The sequence below is a fragment of the Ceratotherium simum genome, chromosome 26, assembly GCF_057802395.1.
Source record: "Ceratotherium simum simum isolate JZ-2026a chromosome 26, ASM5780239v1, whole genome shotgun sequence".
Taxonomy (NCBI): domain Eukaryota; kingdom Metazoa; phylum Chordata; class Mammalia; order Perissodactyla; family Rhinocerotidae; genus Ceratotherium; species Ceratotherium simum.
The window spans coordinates 598,357-615,211 of record NC_141925.1 but is presented as its reverse complement, the minus strand read 5'-3'; the positions used below and the strand labels follow the sequence as shown (position 1 = coordinate 615,211).

Below are 16,855 nucleotides of genomic sequence, written 5' to 3'. Positions count from 1 at the left end.
CAGACCTGCCTACTGTGTAGCCTTCGACAAGTCACCATCCCTCTCTGAGCTTGTCTCTTGACTGTGAAGTGCGTGAGGCGGTTCTCTGTGGGTGATCCCGACTGAGAAAGGAAACATCCATTTCTCAGGGCGGTCTGAGCATCGGCCTTGGAGAAGTTGTGGGACACAGGCTCTGCCCAGGTCCATGTGGCCAGGGCGGTTGGGGCCCTGGGGTGGGGATGAGGGGCCCACAGAAGAAGGCTATCCCTAGGCAGGAGCTCTGCAGGACCAGGGACTACAAAGGACAGTGAGAATGGGAGCAGCCTTGGAGGTGCAGGTGGCATCTCTTGGTGGCTGCAAGTGGCTGGAGTGTCCAGTGTTGCCTCGGCCAGCTCTGGTGCCAGGCCTGGGCTGGTCCTTGGGAGACAGGCAGGCAGCCCAGCACTGGGAGTGACAGCTGCCAGGCAAGGCCCATGACGTGGGCACCACTGTGCAGTGGGCTGGGTCAAGTGGCAGGACCCTCACTGGGCGGGATCTGCAACATGAGGGGTGCCAGGGCGAAAGCGAGCAGCTGAAGGATGAGCAGGTTGGCCAGGCAGAGTGGGGGAGAATTCAGCGGGCGGCGTGGTGGGTCCACGTGCCGGCTCACGTTTTGGCATCTAGTGGCAGAGAAGGCAGCCTCCAGAAATGCAGGTGCTGGAGGCTGTTCTCAGCAGGCTCTGGGGGCACAGTCCCTGCCGGCAAGACCCATGCAGGGCTCTGTAGCCAGCCCCTGCTGACTCTTGGTGGAGTGTGGGCTTGGGAGTTGCTGAGCGAGCGCTCTGGCTCCAGCCCCTCCCCTGCGTAGCCAGGACAGCAGGCGCAGAAGTGGCCAAGGACGGCAGTCAGGCAGGGAGTGCCTTGCCCTGTGTGGAGTCCGTGGGTTTCAGGTGACGACGTGTACATCAGAGCCAGGAGCAGTCCACTGCCTGCCCCCACGGAGGCCTGCACCCCTGCCCTCAGCCCTGCTCTGAGAGCCCGCCATGCCAGGGCAGGGTTGAAACCAGGGAGCAAGGGCACTGGGTCCATCACCCATGCCAGGATGTCTTCAAGGGGTCGGAGCTGACACATCCACCCACCAGACCTGCAGAGGCCTGCTCCAGGGGATGGGGCGCCCAGTGCCCCACAGCTTGGTAGTCATCTCAGGACAAATGGGGGGCCAGCTGTCCCACCACCCCAGGAGAAGGGGAGGCCTCGCCCCATCCCTACCTGGGGCAGGAAGTGTGTGGCCGCGGTGGGGGCCTCACCCACTGCCCATATGGTGATAGGAAGGCACAGCTCACACTCTAAACGTAGGAGGCTTTATTGTCACAGCACAAAAAGGCGGAGCCAGGACCCGTCCCGCCCGACTCTGTGGCCTGCAGCCAAGGCTCCCTGCAGCCAAGGCTCGGGTGGCAGAGGTGGACAGTCCCAAGTGCCCACAATGGACAGGGAGCACTGGCCCCCTGCCTACAGCATGGACATTTCCAACTCTAAGATGACAAACCACACGTGACACCCTCTACTTCTCTAGGCCTCCTCCCCCGGGTTCTGGGGTGTACACCCACACTCAGATTCTGCTGGCCGGCCAGCAGGCAGACACAGCCTAAGTGCTGGACCCCCTCCTCTGGGGGGCTGCAGAAACGTCTGCCCAGGAGCTGCCTGCTTCCGTGAGGAACCAGTGAGGCGAGATGAAGGTTTGGCCAAGGGGCCTGTTCCTACAGGGGCACAGGGCAGGAACAGGGCAGCCGAGTGGCCTGGCTTCACAAAGGGACACCCAAAGGCCTGTGGGCGGCTCCTCCTGCAAAGCCATCTCTCCAAGGAGCATCAACAACTCAGGGCATAAGAGGCGCTGCCGCCCAGCTTCCTGGAGGGCCCTTGCTCACTGCGGCTGCTGGTTTGGGCTCGGGGTCAGCAGTTGCTTGGACCCCTAGATTGGCTGGCTGTTGCACCACTGAGGCAGCTGGAAGGCGTCAGGGACCCACAAGTGCACCCTGCAGAAAAACCCCCAAGGGAGGAGTTGCTCTGGGGTCCGAGTCTCAAGAACTATTGAGAACATCTGGGAGGGGTTCCTCCACCCCATGGCAGGATGGGCTGCCGGGGAGCAGCCAAGGAGACCTGCCAGCTCACCCCACCAGGAACGCGCACGGTGGCCAAAGACAGGGGTTCTACAAACCCCGAGCAGGGTCTGGGTGTGATGGGAGAGGACAGAGCAGGGCTCCTGGGGGGCTGGTGGGCATCGGATTACCGGTAACATCACAACAAATTGGGAAGGAGTCTGGAGGCAAACAGTGCTAGGGATGGAGCGCAGGCCAGCTGGCCTAGCTGGCCACCCCTGCATCCTCCTGCTCACCACCCCCACGACCTCAGAGTTGGGAGGAAATGCGACAGGCAGGGCCCTGGCAGGGCCTGCAGAGTCCCCAGACAGCTGGGGGCAGGGAAGGCAAAGAACAGGGCTCGGCCACTGTGTGGGACGCGTGCTGCCCGCTGGTCAGCGACAACCTGGCAGGGTGGAGGGCTGACCGCGGCTGGGTGGTGGTGCTGGGTGGGCTGATGGCCAGGGCCCCTCAGTCCTGCTTGTCCCCTCTCTGCCTCCAGGGGTAGATGAGCTCCCCGAAGAACAGCTTGCGGCACAGGGAGCCCCAGGAGTGCTTGGGGTGGCAGCCACAGCTGGGGAGGCGGTAGGTGTGCACCACATGACTGTAGGGCAGGGGGTTTATCTGGAAGCACAAGGGTGGCCCTTAGCCAGGGCCTGGCCCCCAACTCCCTGGAGCTCGAGCTCTCGGAGCCTGGTGGGCCCTTGGGGGGGGTCCCCAGGCTGGACAATTGTGGCACAGGGCCAGCTCTGTGCCAGACATAAGGGGCAGGGTGAGCATCTCGGGAGGGAGCAGGGGGCACGGTCAGGCGTGCTCTGCTCTGGGCTGCAGGGAGGTGAGGCGGGCCGGGCTGGTGGGGCGCAGACCCCTCCACCCCAGGACTCACTCAGCTCCCAGGAGCCTCCACGGGTGGGACTCGGAACACACCACCCCCCTGAGAAAACCACACAGGGCCCTGGCTGCCTCAGCACCTGACCTCTCCCCGAGACATGTGCAAGGTGCTGGGCATGACCCTCAGGCCAACCCTGCCTGCCTGGACCTGACACCTGGCAGCCAGCCAGTCACCCAGCAACCCACCTGCTCCCTTCTGCGCTGGGGCCCCGAAGACTGTTTCTCATAAAGGAGCCCAACAGAGAACACCTGTATGTCCTAAGTCTGTGCTGTCCCCTGGAATGAGAGCCCATGGGGCCCAGGGCAGGAGACAGGGACACAGGACCACACAGGCAGGACCCTGGGTGGCTACGGGCATCTGAGAGTGCAGGGGACCAGGCCCTGCTGGGGGAGGTTCCAGGCAGAGGGAGTCATGGTGCCTAGAATCCTTGGGGGTGGGGGAGCCTCCCCTTGGGCCCCACCCCTCAGCTCTGCTGGGCCCTCCTGCCTGCACCTTACCCTAGGCCCCACAGCCCCGCAATGGGCCCACACTCAGGGTGGCACAGAGCGGCCCTGATCCCAGCTGCCCTGGAATGTGGCATCAACATGACAGGCAGGGGGGCCTGCCCACGGGCCGCAGTGTAAGGGTACACAGAGGCCTTACCTGCATCAGGAGGCGGAGGGGCCTGCCAGCCTCGTGCTCCAGGACTCGGAACTTCACACCAGCTGCAAGGAGAGCGAGGTGCCTGTGAGGGTGGGTGGCAGCCCTTCCAGGGCTTTCAGGGACCTGCAGGCAGCCCCCCTCAGTCCTCCTGTCTGTGTGTTGGCAGAGGGGCTCTGATGGCACAGGCCCCTTCATCTCTAGCAGCGCTCAGAGGACTGCGGGCTGGGGCCAGCCCGGCGGCATAATGGTTAAGTTCGTGCGCTCCACTTCGGCAACCCTGGGTTTGTGGGTTCCGATCCCAGGTGCGGACCTACGCACCACTTATCAAGCCATGCTGTGGCAGGCGTCCCACATATAAAGTAGAGAAAGATAGGCACAGATGTTAGCCCAGGACCAATCTTCCTCAGCAAAAACAGGAGGATTGGCAACAGGTATTAGCTCAGGGCTAATCTTCCTCACCAAAAAAAAAAGAAAAGAAGAAAGAGGGCTGTGGGCCCATCCCATCCCTCCCATCTCCTCTCTGAGCGGCTGCTGCCCACTATCAAAGCCTCCCGCAGAACTTTACTCAAGCAGCAGCTGAGGGTCTGGCAGGCAGGGAAGAGCCGGCCGGGTGTCGGGCGCAGGCTATGCTGCTTCCCGAGTGGGACATGGTGTTCCCACAGAGTGGGCGGGCGCTTGTGGGTGGCGGCCACCCTGCTGGCACCTAAATGTCTTCCAACTTCTGCGTGCGTGGCCAACTCAGGGGCCCACCAGGCCCTTGGCCTGCAGTTTGGGCCCTCAAGCCTGGGGATTCCCAAGGTGGAAGGTTCTTGAAAAGAGAAGCAGGAGCTAATTAATTGATGAAGAGGCCCGAAGGCAAACTCAGTGAAGAAGAAGAGAGGAGGCGGGAGCATCTGTGGCCTTTTATGTGGAGTTAAAACGACTCTGCTTTGGCCAGGAGCCGTAGGCTGGAGGATGAAGGTGTTGGGTCTCGGGCTCTCCACCTGCCTGGTCCTGGCATGCTGAGGTATGGGTGGAGGCTGGGGGCCAAGTGAGACGGGCAGTACTGTAGATGGGTCCCTGGCCTGGGCCACCTGGGGGTCTGCAGGGAAAATGGCTTAGAAAGAGGATTTGAGGGCATCCAGCAGGCAGACTTCAGGTTCAAGCCCACAGAACATGCACGTTCACGTCCTCTGGCTCCGAACTGGCTGGGAGCAGATGCCGTGAGCTTTGGTGTGTGCCCAAGCTGCCCAGCTGCAAACAGGGTGCAGGGCCTCCTGGGTGTGCAGTCATCTTAGGGACCATCTCAACAACTGCTGGACGGGGGCTGTGCCAGGAACTCCCTAAGTTCCCTGATATGTTCAAAGCCCCTGAACCAGATGGGCCAACCCACAACCCTGTGACCAAGTGGGCCAGCCTCCCCTCAAAGGCATCTGGCCAACCCAGTGGTTGCAGACAGGGGCAGCCACCTGCAGAGGGCATGGACAGGGAGAGCTGGGATGGTGGGTGTTGTCCCAACAGGCAATAGTGTGCTGGGGGTGGGGCGAGATGGTGCTCCTGTCACACACAGCTGGCCAGCATCCTCTACCCTGGCCTGTCCCCTCCAAGGTTGAGGGGCACCAGCAGGCACACATAGCTCCACACAACCACCGAGGGACACATCTTCTCTGAGCCACATTCAGGCTCGGCTACACTCCTGCAGACCTCAGGGCAAATGTTCATGCTTGTCACAGAAAAGGGTGACAGAAAGGAAAAGCTGCCTCTGTGGCCTCTGAAGCTGGGTGCCAGGTGCGCCCCCTCCCTCCAGCTCACTGTAGGCAGCTGGTCCAGGACCCCAGGACTGGGGTTCTCTGTCCTCCCCACCCGCCCAGCACGCAGACTTACCCGCGAGCCTGTAGGGCCGGCAGAGCCGGAGGCCTAGTGAGTACAGCGGCAGGGAGTTGATAAGGTCCACGAGCAGATGGATCAGGCCCTGCACAGTGACCACCAGGAGCCGGAGCTGCAGCACAGACAGCATTCAGGCCCCTGAGCCAGGACTGGCCAGAGCCATGCTGGCACGCCCACAAGCAGAGCAGCCTCACAGTCCTGGGTCACAACGAAGGGTGACCAGGTACAAGAGCCCTAGGGTGAGCATGGATCCCCCCCACCTCCCGGAGGGCATGGGCCCTGCCTCAAACCTGAGGCCCAAGCATGAGGCAGCAGGGAAGCAGCAGGTGAGAGCAGTCAGCCCTCCCACGGGTCAGAGGAGACGGTGCTCTGACCCAGGGAAACGTGCCACTGGCCTTGGGCCCAGGACTCCAGGGTGCTGTGCCCTTCGTCTGTCTATGCCCCCCAGCCCATGCCAGGCACTAAAAGGAGATCACCACCATGACCCACCCACTGTGGTCCTGGCCTCAGTGCACCCAGCTGCATGTCCCAGAGCAGCAGGTGGTGTCCCTCCAACATAGGACCCCTGCCTGCTCCAAGGCCCAGCACACACTGCCCAGAGTCCAGAACAGCCACACCCCACGTGGCCTGCAGGGGTGGACAGCCTGCTCATGGCTGCCCACTGGCAGGCAGAGCTGGCAGTGACCACTCCATACACTGTCGGCAAGGCCCATGGGCCGGATGCCACACCCAGCGCCCCCATGGTGTGTGGTGCTCAGCTCACCAGGGTGAACACCAGGTAGTACAGGGCCGTGGTGGGCAGGAGGAAGACCAGGATGGTGAAGAGCAGAGTCCCGATGAACAGCTGCCAGGAGAAGGACCCCAGATCAGCATTGCCTGGGCCAGACGACAGCCCCACCAGCACTGGCCACATCCCTGCTGCCTACACCCCTGCTGCCTGTGCCCACCAAACCCATCCTGTAACTGAGCAGAAACGGGACGCCTGCCAGTGAGACACCAGCTTCCCAAGACAGCCTGGGAGAGCCCGCTCGTGACAGTCTTCTCAGTACTGGGAGGGATGCGTCTGTGTGCCCTCCAAATTTGGTGACCCAAGGGGAGACAGGACCAGCCCCTCAAGTGTGCAGCCACACATACCAAAGACAGGAGAGTTGTGAAAGTTAGGCAGGAAAAAACATGCCCTGGAGGGCAGCACCTGGGGTCCGTGTGTCAGGTCTGAGCAAGCTAACGGGGCAAGCGAGAGCCAGGCCCTGTGCCTGGGTCACCTCCAGGTCCTGTGCCCGGGTCACCTCTAGTGCCTGCTGTCTGGTGGCTCCCTGGGACACAGCGGCCTCCTGAGAGCAGGGTCCATCTCCCAGCGGGGCAAGGTTCTGCTCTGTCTGAGGGCCCCATGTGCACCCTGCTCATTGCAGACTCCCTACGTCCTGCAGGGTCGACACGGACTCTGTGGCAGGAGAGCTGCAGGACAGGAGTATGGCTGCCCCCTCGTGGCACCCAAGCAGCTGCACTGGCCAGGCCCACTCAAAGGGAGTGGTCACCTGTGGGTCACGCAGGCCAGTCAGGGCCGGGGGGGGTCCCCTCCACTGCACTCCTGCCCAGTACCTGGTCCAGGTCGTAGGAGCAAGAGTCCACTCGCTGGCGCAGAACGTTCCACTTCTTCCCCCGGAAAAGACGCCAAAGTGAGGACAGGCCACAGATCTTCAGGCAGTACAGCCTGCAAGACGTGGGTGCCGTCAGGGCGCCAAGCCACCCCTGTACCCACCCAGCCCCAGGAGCCTGTACATGGCGCCCAGGGCTGGAGGGTTGCCTGGGCAGCCTGCAGAGGGGGGAGCACACACCCACCTGGCACCGTAGACGTAGAAGCAGTAGATGTGGAAGGTGAGGAGGGCGACGATGTCTGACAGGATGGACAGGGCCACTGTCAGGCCCAGGCAGGCTGAGAGGCCCACATGCCACAGGATGCGCTCAATGAAGGGGGACATGAGGTGGATGTAGCCTGGTGGGATGGGGTTGGCCCTGAGGGGGGTACCCAGGGACGTCCTGGTCCCCCCTAAGTCCTCACTGAGGATGGGTGCCTGAGGCTTCTAGAAACTGTGACAGACTATGCCACTGACCGTCCCTCAGCCAAGCAGCCAGCCCAGAACAGCAGGGCTCCACACATGCAGGACGCTGGGAGGGCAGGAAGCACAGAGCAAGGGGCAGGGCCTGGCCTGTGCTCCACTTCCCTGCTCAGCTGAGGCTTGTGTCCCTTGGGGCCCAGGCTTCAGGAGCCAAGCTAGAAGTCACTGGGGCCGGGTGAAGTCCCGCCCAACCTGCCCAACCCCTCGCTGGCCGTTGGCACTCACTGATCCACAGATGGATGTGGTACAGGAAGAAGCGGCCCAGCACCTGGTCCAGCGCCCGATTCATCTTGAGCCCGGCAGGTGCGCCCATCAGCCATTGCAGCAGATGCTGGAGTTCTTCGGCCACGTGCTGTGAGGACACAGGAGGCGCACTGTGTCTATAAACTGGGCCCCACACAGCCACCCGTCTGGGCAGGGACCAGGCTCCTTCCTCTAGGTCTCTGGACTGCCGTCTCCTGACATGACAGGCACATGGGGTTTCACACTTGTCTGGCCACAGAACCCCTCCTCACAGATGCTCTGGGATTCGGGGCTCAGAGTCACGACCTACGAGGCCAGCAGCCTTTCCTGGCCTGCTGGACACAGGGCCCCTGATGGGTGTCAACATCTACATGAGGCGTCCTCCCCTCCATCTTATCATTCGGGCCCTCAGCCCCAGACACCTGGACATGGGACTGACACCAGCTCACCATGCACCTTGCAGGGGGAGCCCGTGGGCCCACTCAGTCTTCCACAGCCAAGGACCCCACCCCACCACCTGCCACTGCAGAGGCCCTGGGTGAGCGACCTCGAGAGAGCATGAGGGTATTGAGCCTGTCAGGGGCCCAGGTAGCAGGTGGGAGGGCTGGAGGGTCCCCTTGAGGGAACGACAAATGGGGACTGAGAGTCAAGGACAATGTCAAGTGAGGGCCAGAGACGGCACGAGGACCTTCACAAGCACGCAGGGAAGCTGACCAGCGTGCTGGCCACCCACGAAGAAAGCAGATGTCTGAGCACTGTGCTGGCCCCAGTGGGCAGGCCCTGAGGACCCCCAGCCTTGTCACCACTGCTGAGGCCCCACCATCAGAGTCTGCCACCCCCTCCCGCCACCATGCAGGCCTCTCCCAACCCCACGTGGAGACCTCAGCCGTGTCAGGAGCAGTGAGAAGGGGAACAGAACGCTCTTATTTATAAATAGAGCTTATTTAATATTTAAAGGATAAAAGCTTGGCAGCAGGAAGAGACTTTCATTTTTAAATTAAATATTTATATTTCTGAGCAATTTTGCAAAAGGGAGGTCTAGGATGAAGCTGGCTGAAAGAGAGTGTGGAGGAGCAAGGTGAAGCAGCCAAGCCCCCTCCCAGCCCCCAGCCTCCTTCCTTCCTTTTTCCTCTGGGGCCGGGCCTCCCAGAGAAGCCATGGGGACTCTCGGCCTGTGAGGGCTCCTGCCCCAGAGTCCTGGCCCGGCTACAAGCAGGTCCAGTGCACACCTGCGGCTGGATGCTGAAGACAGCAGGCAGAGGCTGAGCTCACAAGGACCACCCAGCCAGGCCTCAGCCACTCGACCACACCCAGGGCCAGAAGGCCCCCTGCAGAGGCCTGGGGGTGGCTCAAGGAGCCAGAGGGACTGCCCTAAGCAGGAAGACAAGCTCCCACCAGAGGGCATTTGGCTCTGAGAAAGGGAGGCAGAGAAGCTGAAGGTGTGGAGCCGACGTGGAAATGCAATACAGTAGCCACTGGAAGGGTGACCATGGCAGGCAGAGGAGGAAGGGGGCGGCACCCAGGCCCTGGAAACGCTGCACAGACCATGCAGGGGAAGTCGAGGAGCACAGCAGACGAGGGGACTGCAGAAGCAACACTGGCAGCTGCGTGACCGCCAAAGGGCGGGAGACCCAACTCAACTGCACACGGACACCCCTGGACACACAGAAGGTTTCTATGATGCTGACCGTGCAGAAGGCCCAAGCCAAAAGTCAGCTTCCCTGAAGAGCCAGGAGAGCAGAAACCATCATGCATGGGGGGATGGGGGAACAGGGATGTGTGACACTGAGCCTAGCAGGGGAGGGGGGCTCCCCCTAAAAGCCTTGACCACAAGGTGTCCCCCAGACACGACCACCTTCAGGAAGGGAAGGGGAAGGCCAGGAGAGATGTGACCCAGAGTGGGACGGTGGGCATCTGTCAGGCCAGAGTCTGCACAGCCCTGGGGACCCTGTGAGACACAGTGGCTCCTAGGGGACCTGTCTGGGATCCGGGACAGGGCTGCTCTACTGGCCCGAGAGAGTGGAAGGAAAGAGCTGCTCTGGCCAGCTGAGGGGCCTCTGATGCCACCAGGAAGGCCCCCACCCCCACCCCCACCCCTGGGAAACAAGTGCTCGAGTCCAGACCGGCTCCACCCCAACCAACTTACGTCAGCCACAGGGACAAGGGCATCAGCCAGCTGCCCGATGCGGTCCTTCCCATGGAGCCAGGACAGAAGGGCAAAGCCGAGGGCCACGTCGAGGAGCACAGAGACAAACATGTTGGCCTTCCTGGAAGGAGAGGTCCGATGGGAGTGGGCGGTGAGGGCAGCCTGGCTGGAAGGGTCAGCGTGGCAGGCTTGGTGCAGAGGAGGGGTGGGGAGGGGCGGGGCCCGAGGTGCGTCTGGCCACTGCAGAGGAGACTCAGGGCAGGCCGCACCTCATCAGCTGGGCAGGGTTCTCGGCCTTCTGGGTGCTGAAGATGAGCGTGAGCTGCCCCAGCCGGTGCCTGAGCTGCTCACACGTGGAGAGCTTGCTCCAGATGAAGGACAGTGGCCACAGCCTGAACACCCTGGGAAGGAGCAGAGAAGGCTGGGCCTCAGTTCCTCCTGGGGCTCTGCCTCCCAGGGAGTGAGGGCCGCCTCGGCTCTCACCAGTACCCCTGACAGTGCAGAGGGGAAGGGCCAGGCCAGGCTCAGCCCAAGGCCTTGGTGGCCCCAAACACTGACGGTCACACTCCTGAACTCAGCAGGGCAGGGACACAAGTGGGAGGGCCCAGGAGGGCAGCCCAGCGGGGGTCACGGTGCGCTTATGACCATTAATTGGGAACCCGACCTCCTCACAAAGTGCTGACACAGAAACACCCAAAGCAAGAGTGCCAAGACCATGCCCAGGAGTGGAGAGAACGCATCGTCCCGCCACACAGTGCCCTGCTCTGCCGTACGGGGACCCTTGTCATGGTCTCCGGCTGCCCAACGAGACTGACTTCTCACAGGGAAAGGAAGCCCTGAGATGCCTTGCAGACAGTCAGACGCTGAGGGGAGATGTTCGCCAGCAAAGGTGCAGAGAGCGCCCAGAGCCTTGTCTCGCCGCAGAGCCTGCTGCGGTGGGAGAGACCAAAAGGGCTCATGCAAAGTGCGGAGCTGCCAACCAGCCGCACCTGGACCCTCGGGAGGAGGGAGGAGGTCTTGACTTTGGAAGGTGGAAAGGCTGTGTCTTCAACCAAGCAACTTTGAACCAATTCTAAGAGTGAAACGCATTCCCAACTCCAATCAAGCGGAAAGTGACCTCGAGCTGGCTGCACAGAGACTGCTGCCCGCACAGCAGTCTCCCCAAGACTCAGACCAGACCTGGGCAGTCTAGGCTAACAGCATCCCTGGGGTTGCCCTGGGCTGGCCGGGGGCTTTGCTCCTGCACAATGACCACCATGCCTGGCTTGAATGTCACAGTGCTTGCAACCACCACCGGCAAGCAACCAATGTCTGCCGGACGGGTGCCTCAGGATGTGGGGCACAGGAGCATTCTCAACCTTTCCTGGGCCCTTTGAAAGCTGATCAAAGCCCAGGACCTTTTCTTCCCAAAACTGCACCTCGGCCCAGACACACAATTGCACATAATTCATTCCAAGGGAGTCGTGAGGCTCCCAAACCCAGCCCTCACATCAAGGGCCCCAGCAGCCCCCACAACCCAAGGCGTTGTCCACACACAGCTGCCGAGGACTCTCAGCTAGGACAGGCCCCAGTGCTCCCGGAGCCCCCAGTGAGCAGACAAGGCCAGTCCCCAAGCCTGACAGCCTGAACCCCTGGACCTGAGGGGAGGGGTGCCCGAGGGTGTAGCAAAGGTGCTGCCTACCAGGTGCTGCCACGTGGGAGACAGCTTTTCATGGAGAGAGGGCCCCTGGAGCCCAGCCCTGGCCCTCTGGGTAACCAGCCAGAACACCATGGGGCTACCCCAGCGTTCCCCAGGGCCCTTAGGGACTTTTATAATTCCTTGGCCAGGCCCAGAGCCAGGAGCGTTCAAGGTGCTTCTGGAGAGCCTCTGAGGCTGGGGACCACCACCCCACACCCACGGCTGTTAGTAAGTAGACACCGCCCCCACGGCCTCCCAGGGCTGCCTCTCCAGTGAGCCCTGGGGCCAGGGAAGCGGGTGGGCCTGCATGCCTTCAGGACGAACAACTCCCAGGCAGGGCAAATGGCAGGCAGCAATAACCAGGTCTGTTCATCATCTGATTTCCTTTCCAGGGCCAGTGGCCTAAGGTTCACCCTGTACCCTACCAGGTGGGTCCCAGAAACCCAGTGAGGCTGCCTGGAAGCCTGGCTCTGCCCCCGGAGCAAAGGGCACCAGAACAGCAGCCACTACTGAGTCGTCCCCCTGAGATACCAGGGGAGGGTGCATGGGACGAAAGCCAGGGTGCAGGGAGGGGCAGCCAGAAGCCTCAGAAGGGCCCGTCTGGGCCTCCAAGCACCCTGCACACCAAAGGGTGGGCACCTACCGGCAGGCGCTGGCAGTTGAGATGAGTGACAGCAGGCAGGACAGCAGCAGGCAGACGGGCCCCGATGCCCGCTTGGCCAGCTCCACGAGGATGCTGGCCTCCACACCCTCCGACTGCCAGTGGCTCAGCCGCACGGGGCCCTCATCGAACCGGTCCCTTCGGAAGAGTGCCTCGCTGCGCGCCACGGTGTCGAAGACGGCAGCCAGGCCCCCCGCGCTGGCCGTGGCATCCCCAGCCTGCCGGTCAGGCAAGGCTGCAGGCGGGTTCAGCTGGGATAGCAGCACCTTGCGCTGGTCGTAGAAAATGAGCATGACCTGGTCCTCGCCAGGGGCACTAGGGGAGGTGGGCACCTGCCGGCGGGTGGCCTTGCAGCTCCAGAATTTGCTGCCCCTCTCCCGGCACAGCTGGAGCCAGGGCTCATGGGAGAAGATGGTGCCCAGGCCCTCCAGGAAGTGACCCAGGCTCTCCTCAGGCTCCTGCCGGCGGTGGCACCAGGTGCCCAGCACGGCTACACCCACCCGGCTGGCCTGCTGCACCTGGGCCAGGAGCTCCTTGACCTGGATGGGGATGAAGGGAAAGTGCACTATAGCCAGCACCACGGCACTGCTCTGCTCCGGGACCCACCGTCCAACCAGCAGGCCGCTGTCCACTGAGGCGCAGCATGTGGGGAAGAAGGCCTTGAGCACCATGCCGGGGATGCTGGAAGAGACAGGAGAGGCTCAGCTCAGAGCTGCTGCCACTGCCACTGCACCCTGACGGGCCCAGAGCGGCTGGCAGCGCCGTGGCTGCAGGCCATGGACAACCTGTGGCATAGACAGCCTTGACGGACACATCCACGTGGCCACAGGGCCCACACACTGGGGCGACCCAGCTTTGGGTTTGGTCAGAGGCTGGTGGGCGCCCTCCAGCTGTCCATCTCACATGGGCACCACCCACACCTCTACCCCAGCTGCTGTGAGCGCAGGCCCAGCCCCAGGCCGCCCCCATCCCCACCCCGAGGCAGGTCAACATACTCCCTCATTTCAAAGACAAGCAGGATGAAGCAGGACGAGGTTACACGACCTGCTCAGGACCACTCACAGGGTGTGCGCACCGAACATGAGGGCTTCAGTTGTTTCTAAGGAACCTGATTAGGATTTTTAATGTGTAGCACATGGAAAGACATAGGATCTCATTAACAATTAAAATAATGCAAATTCAAACTCTAACGAACCTTGATTTACTTACGAAGCTAGCAAGAATAAAGATGAAAATTTAAACAAATTGTTGCCAGCTGAGGGAAACCAGACACGTGCACACTGCCAGCGGCCCTGGGCACTGGTGCAGGTGCCCCCAGCCCGCCCCTGCCCAGTAGGCCCCTGGAGGAGCCTCAGTGCCCAGGGAGCAGGCTCAGGCTCAGCTCTGGGCTCTCAGCTCTCAGGGGGCTTCTGCCTCTCTCCGACCCCCAAGGCCTCCAGCCTCTGGCAGTGCCCACCCTTCCCAGGAGCCCATCCGTCTGCCACTTCAGGGCAGGGCTCCCAGCAGGGGAGTGTCCTCTTGTCACAGCTGAGCGCCTCCTTCAGGAGCATTCCTCCCACCGGGTAGCTATCTAGAAATGGGGGTGGGAAGTTCGCAGGCCCTGGAGAGTGGCGAGATCCCACCAGGCTGAGGGGACGCCAGGCTTCCTGGCCTCTCACGACCTTCATGTGGACTCTGAGCAGCAAGAACAGCCCTAAGCAGCCGTGATGCCTGAATTCTGCGGGACCCTGAGCCTTGGCTTGTCCAGAAGTAAGCTCACTGGGGATGTGGGCTTCTCAGCAAGCACCTCATTCCTCCCTGAGCCCCTCCCAGACAGGGCCTGACGGGCAGTGTGGCGCTGAGGGGATTCGCCTAGGAGCACGTGTTTCTCAGACACTGACTGCCCCCACCTTGTTGGCACAAAGGGCAGAGCAGCCGCCCTGAACTAAGACCCCACGTTGGAGCCCACACCTGAGGGAGGGACATAGGCCTCAGACTGAGCCTGGGCCTCTGTTCCCAGTGCTCACTAGGCCCTCAGGGACAAGGGGACAGAGAGGGACACTCGCGTTGGGATGGTGCAACGTTGCGGGAGGTGCAGGGAGCCCCTTCCTGAGGGTCAGTGGGCCCTAAGAGGGGCCTCACCAACACCAGGGCTTAAGAGGCCACCAGGGCAGCTGCGTTCCTCCACTGCAGGTAGCCCAAATGGGGATTGCAGGATTGAGGCCTCTCCAGCCAGCTTGTTAAAGGGACCTCTTGCGGCCTTGGGTTCCAACTGAAAAGGGTCCCTCTGAATCGAGCAGCAGCAGGACTCCCAAATGCCCTGCCCCCCAGCGACCAGAGAGGGCAAGCAACAGTGGGTGCCAGCAGGGAAAGGCCCAGAGCCCGAAAGGAGCCCGAAAGCAGCGCGGGCAGAATCCCTGCGGCCATCAACAAGGGCATCAAGGGCCAACGTGTCTTCCCAACCCTTCTGCGGGGGCCGCCCTCCGGAAAAAGGCATCATGAGAGAGAGAGAACAATTTTGCCTGTGAGAGACCTGGTGCATTTGGCTGGGTGACCACCCCGGGGGACCAGCCAGCACGGTCCAAGCCTCTCAGTTCAGCCTGTCGGGACACACCAGCTCAGCCAAATGACATCATGACACTCTGCCTGGGGACTCGTTTCACAGGAGCTAATAAGGAAAGCTGCCCACGGCTACTGTCGGAAAAGAAACACAATTGGCCTAAGCGTGAACAGATGCTCTTGGGGAGCAGGCTACACGGTGTGTTCACTTTGGGAAAACTTGTCGAGTTGTACACATACGCTTTGTGCACTTTGTGTGTATTACGCTTCATCTACAAAGTTTAACCCCCCCCCCCCAAAAAAGCAGCAGCTCCTCACGTCTAAAGAAGAAGAGCGGAGGGCAGAAGTTGCCGTTCTTGTCCTTGGGGTAGTGAGAGAGAACTCTTAACAAATTACAGGGCAAATTCCCAGCCCCGCTCCCGCCTCAGCCTCTGGGAGCGACCAACACAAAGAAGCCCGCGCAGATCAGACAGGAGAAGATGAAAGGGCAGGCGATCGATAGCAGGGTGCAGGCGGGGGAGCGGGCAGTGACTCCAGCAACATGCGCATCTTTAAAGGCTCTGATAAAAAACAAAGGTACTGCTAAGAACGACACCAAGTGTGAACCGGCCCCTTCCCGGATCCGTCAGGCCCCCGGGACTCGGGGCGCCCCTCCCGCAGATCCTGAGGTCGAGTTGACCCTAGAAGGGGAGGCTGCTCCCCTCTCATCCCCCACGGACCGGCTCTGGGGGAGCCCCGCCACACCGCCAGGGCTTCCCAGGCGGAACCCTCCTCAGAGCCCCGCACTGCGTCTCAGGAGCGCACGAGTGCTCCATCCCCCTCCATGTGGTTTGCGTTGAAACGACATGGACGAGGTCTCGCGGTGGGTCAACAGCGCTTGCCCCTCGTTTCAGAAGAACGGACGTGAGGAAGGGCTCTGTCTTTGGCCCTCACTGCAGTCAGGGACGACTGGAAGTGCTGGCGGAACGCCCTTCCACAGGTCCCCGCCGCCGGGCCGGGCGTCGAAGGGAGCCGCCCCTCACCGCCGGGGCGAGGGCATCGGACTCCCGGCGGGCACCCGCGGCCCGGCCGCAGATCCGCCGCCGCGGCGCTCGCTGCCCGCCGCGGTCTCGGCCCCCAGCCCGCGGCCCCCAGCCCGCGGCCCTCGCCAGCCCCGTCTTCCGGGGGCACAGAAGCTCCGGGCGGCGGAGGCCCGCGCGGCCCGGGAGGAGCCCCGGAGACCGGCAGCCCGCTCGACTGCGTCGGGCCACGGCGGCGGGCGGCTCCCTCCCCGAATGCTCACCGGCTGCCGCCCGGGGCCGCGCGGGCGGGCGGCGGGGTCGGGACGGGTTTGGGGACGGCGTCGGACGCGCCGCGGCGGACGACAGCGCTCGCGGCCCGCCGCGGCCGCGCCGCGGGACGCCAGCCCCATTTCCGCCGGCTCCAGGGTTGCCGCGCGACGGTCCGGCCCCAAAGGTGCCCGGGCTGCCGCCGGCCCCGCCCGAGCGTTCCGCACGCGCAGCGTTCCCGCCCCGGAGCTAGCGGCCCGCGCGCAGTCCTGTCCCCCCTCAGCGTCCTTGTCCCCCCTTAGCACCCTTGTCCCCTCTCAGCGTCCTTGTGCCCCTCAGCGTCCTTGTCCCACTCAGCGTCCTTGTCCCCCTCAGCGTCCTTCTGCCCCTCAGCGTCCTTGTCCCCCCTCAGAGTCCTTGTCGCCCTAGGCGACCTTGTCCCCCTCAGCGTCCTTCTGCCCCTCAGCGTCCTTGTCCCCCTCGGCGTCCTTGTCCCCCTTGGTGTCGTTGGTCCTTGTCCCCCCTCGGCATCCTTGTCCCCCTCAGCGTCCTTGTCCCCTCAGCGTCCTTGTCCCCTTCAGAGTCCTTGGTCCCCCTCGGCATCGTTGTCCCCCGTCGGCGTCCTTGTCCCCCTCGGCGTCGTTGTCCCCCGTTGGCGTCCTTGTCCCCGTCGGCGTCATTGTCCCCCTTGGCGTCCTTGTCCCCCCCATC

The 16,855-nt window shown here is 62.8% G+C and overlaps 1 protein-coding gene across 3 annotated transcripts; it reads right to left on the bottom strand.

The window, feature by feature from the left end:
- Nucleotides 1-1,303: 1,303 nt before the first annotated feature.
- PIGQ (phosphatidylinositol glycan anchor biosynthesis class Q) lies at nt 1,304-16,266 on the bottom strand. 3 transcript variants are annotated; one of them, XM_087449299.1, is made up of 11 exons: nt 16,159-16,266; nt 12,321-13,019; nt 10,269-10,400; nt 10,000-10,120; nt 7,836-7,962; nt 7,333-7,486; nt 7,093-7,204; nt 6,257-6,337; nt 5,491-5,605; nt 3,628-3,689; nt 2,422-2,717 (listed from the first exon to the last, which is right to left on the bottom strand). In XM_087449299.1, the coding sequence occupies exons 2-11, from the start codon at nt 13,007-13,009 to the stop codon at nt 2,565-2,567; spliced, it is 1,746 nt and encodes a 581-aa protein (XP_087305425.1). In that variant the 5' UTR covers nt 13,010-13,019; nt 16,159-16,266; the 3' UTR covers nt 2,422-2,564. The 3 variants fall into 3 exon arrangements, with proteins under 3 accessions (XP_087305423.1, XP_087305425.1, XP_087305424.1); XM_087449297.1 differs by lacking the exons at nt 2,422-2,717; nt 16,159-16,266 and adding an exon at nt 1,304-1,991; XM_087449298.1 differs by lacking the exons at nt 10,269-10,400; nt 16,159-16,266.
- Nucleotides 16,267-16,855: the final 589 nt, after the last annotated feature.

What these genes read in the sequence shown, in the direction of transcription:
- PIGQ (XM_087449299.1), bottom strand. Translation starts at nt 13,009, where the DNA reads ATGGTGCTCAAGGCCTTCTTCCCCACATGCTGCGCCTCAGTGGACAGC. An exon ending in CCCTTGTCCCTGTGGCTGAC is followed by an intron (nt 7,963 to 9,999) that starts GTAAGTTGGTTG and finishes GTGTCCTCACAG; the next exon opens with CACGTGGCCGAAGAACTCCA. An exon ending in GCTCCTACGACCTGGACCAG is followed by an intron (nt 6,338 to 7,092) that starts GTACTGGGCAGG and finishes TTCTCCTGGCAG; the next exon opens with CTGTTCATCGGGACTCTGCT.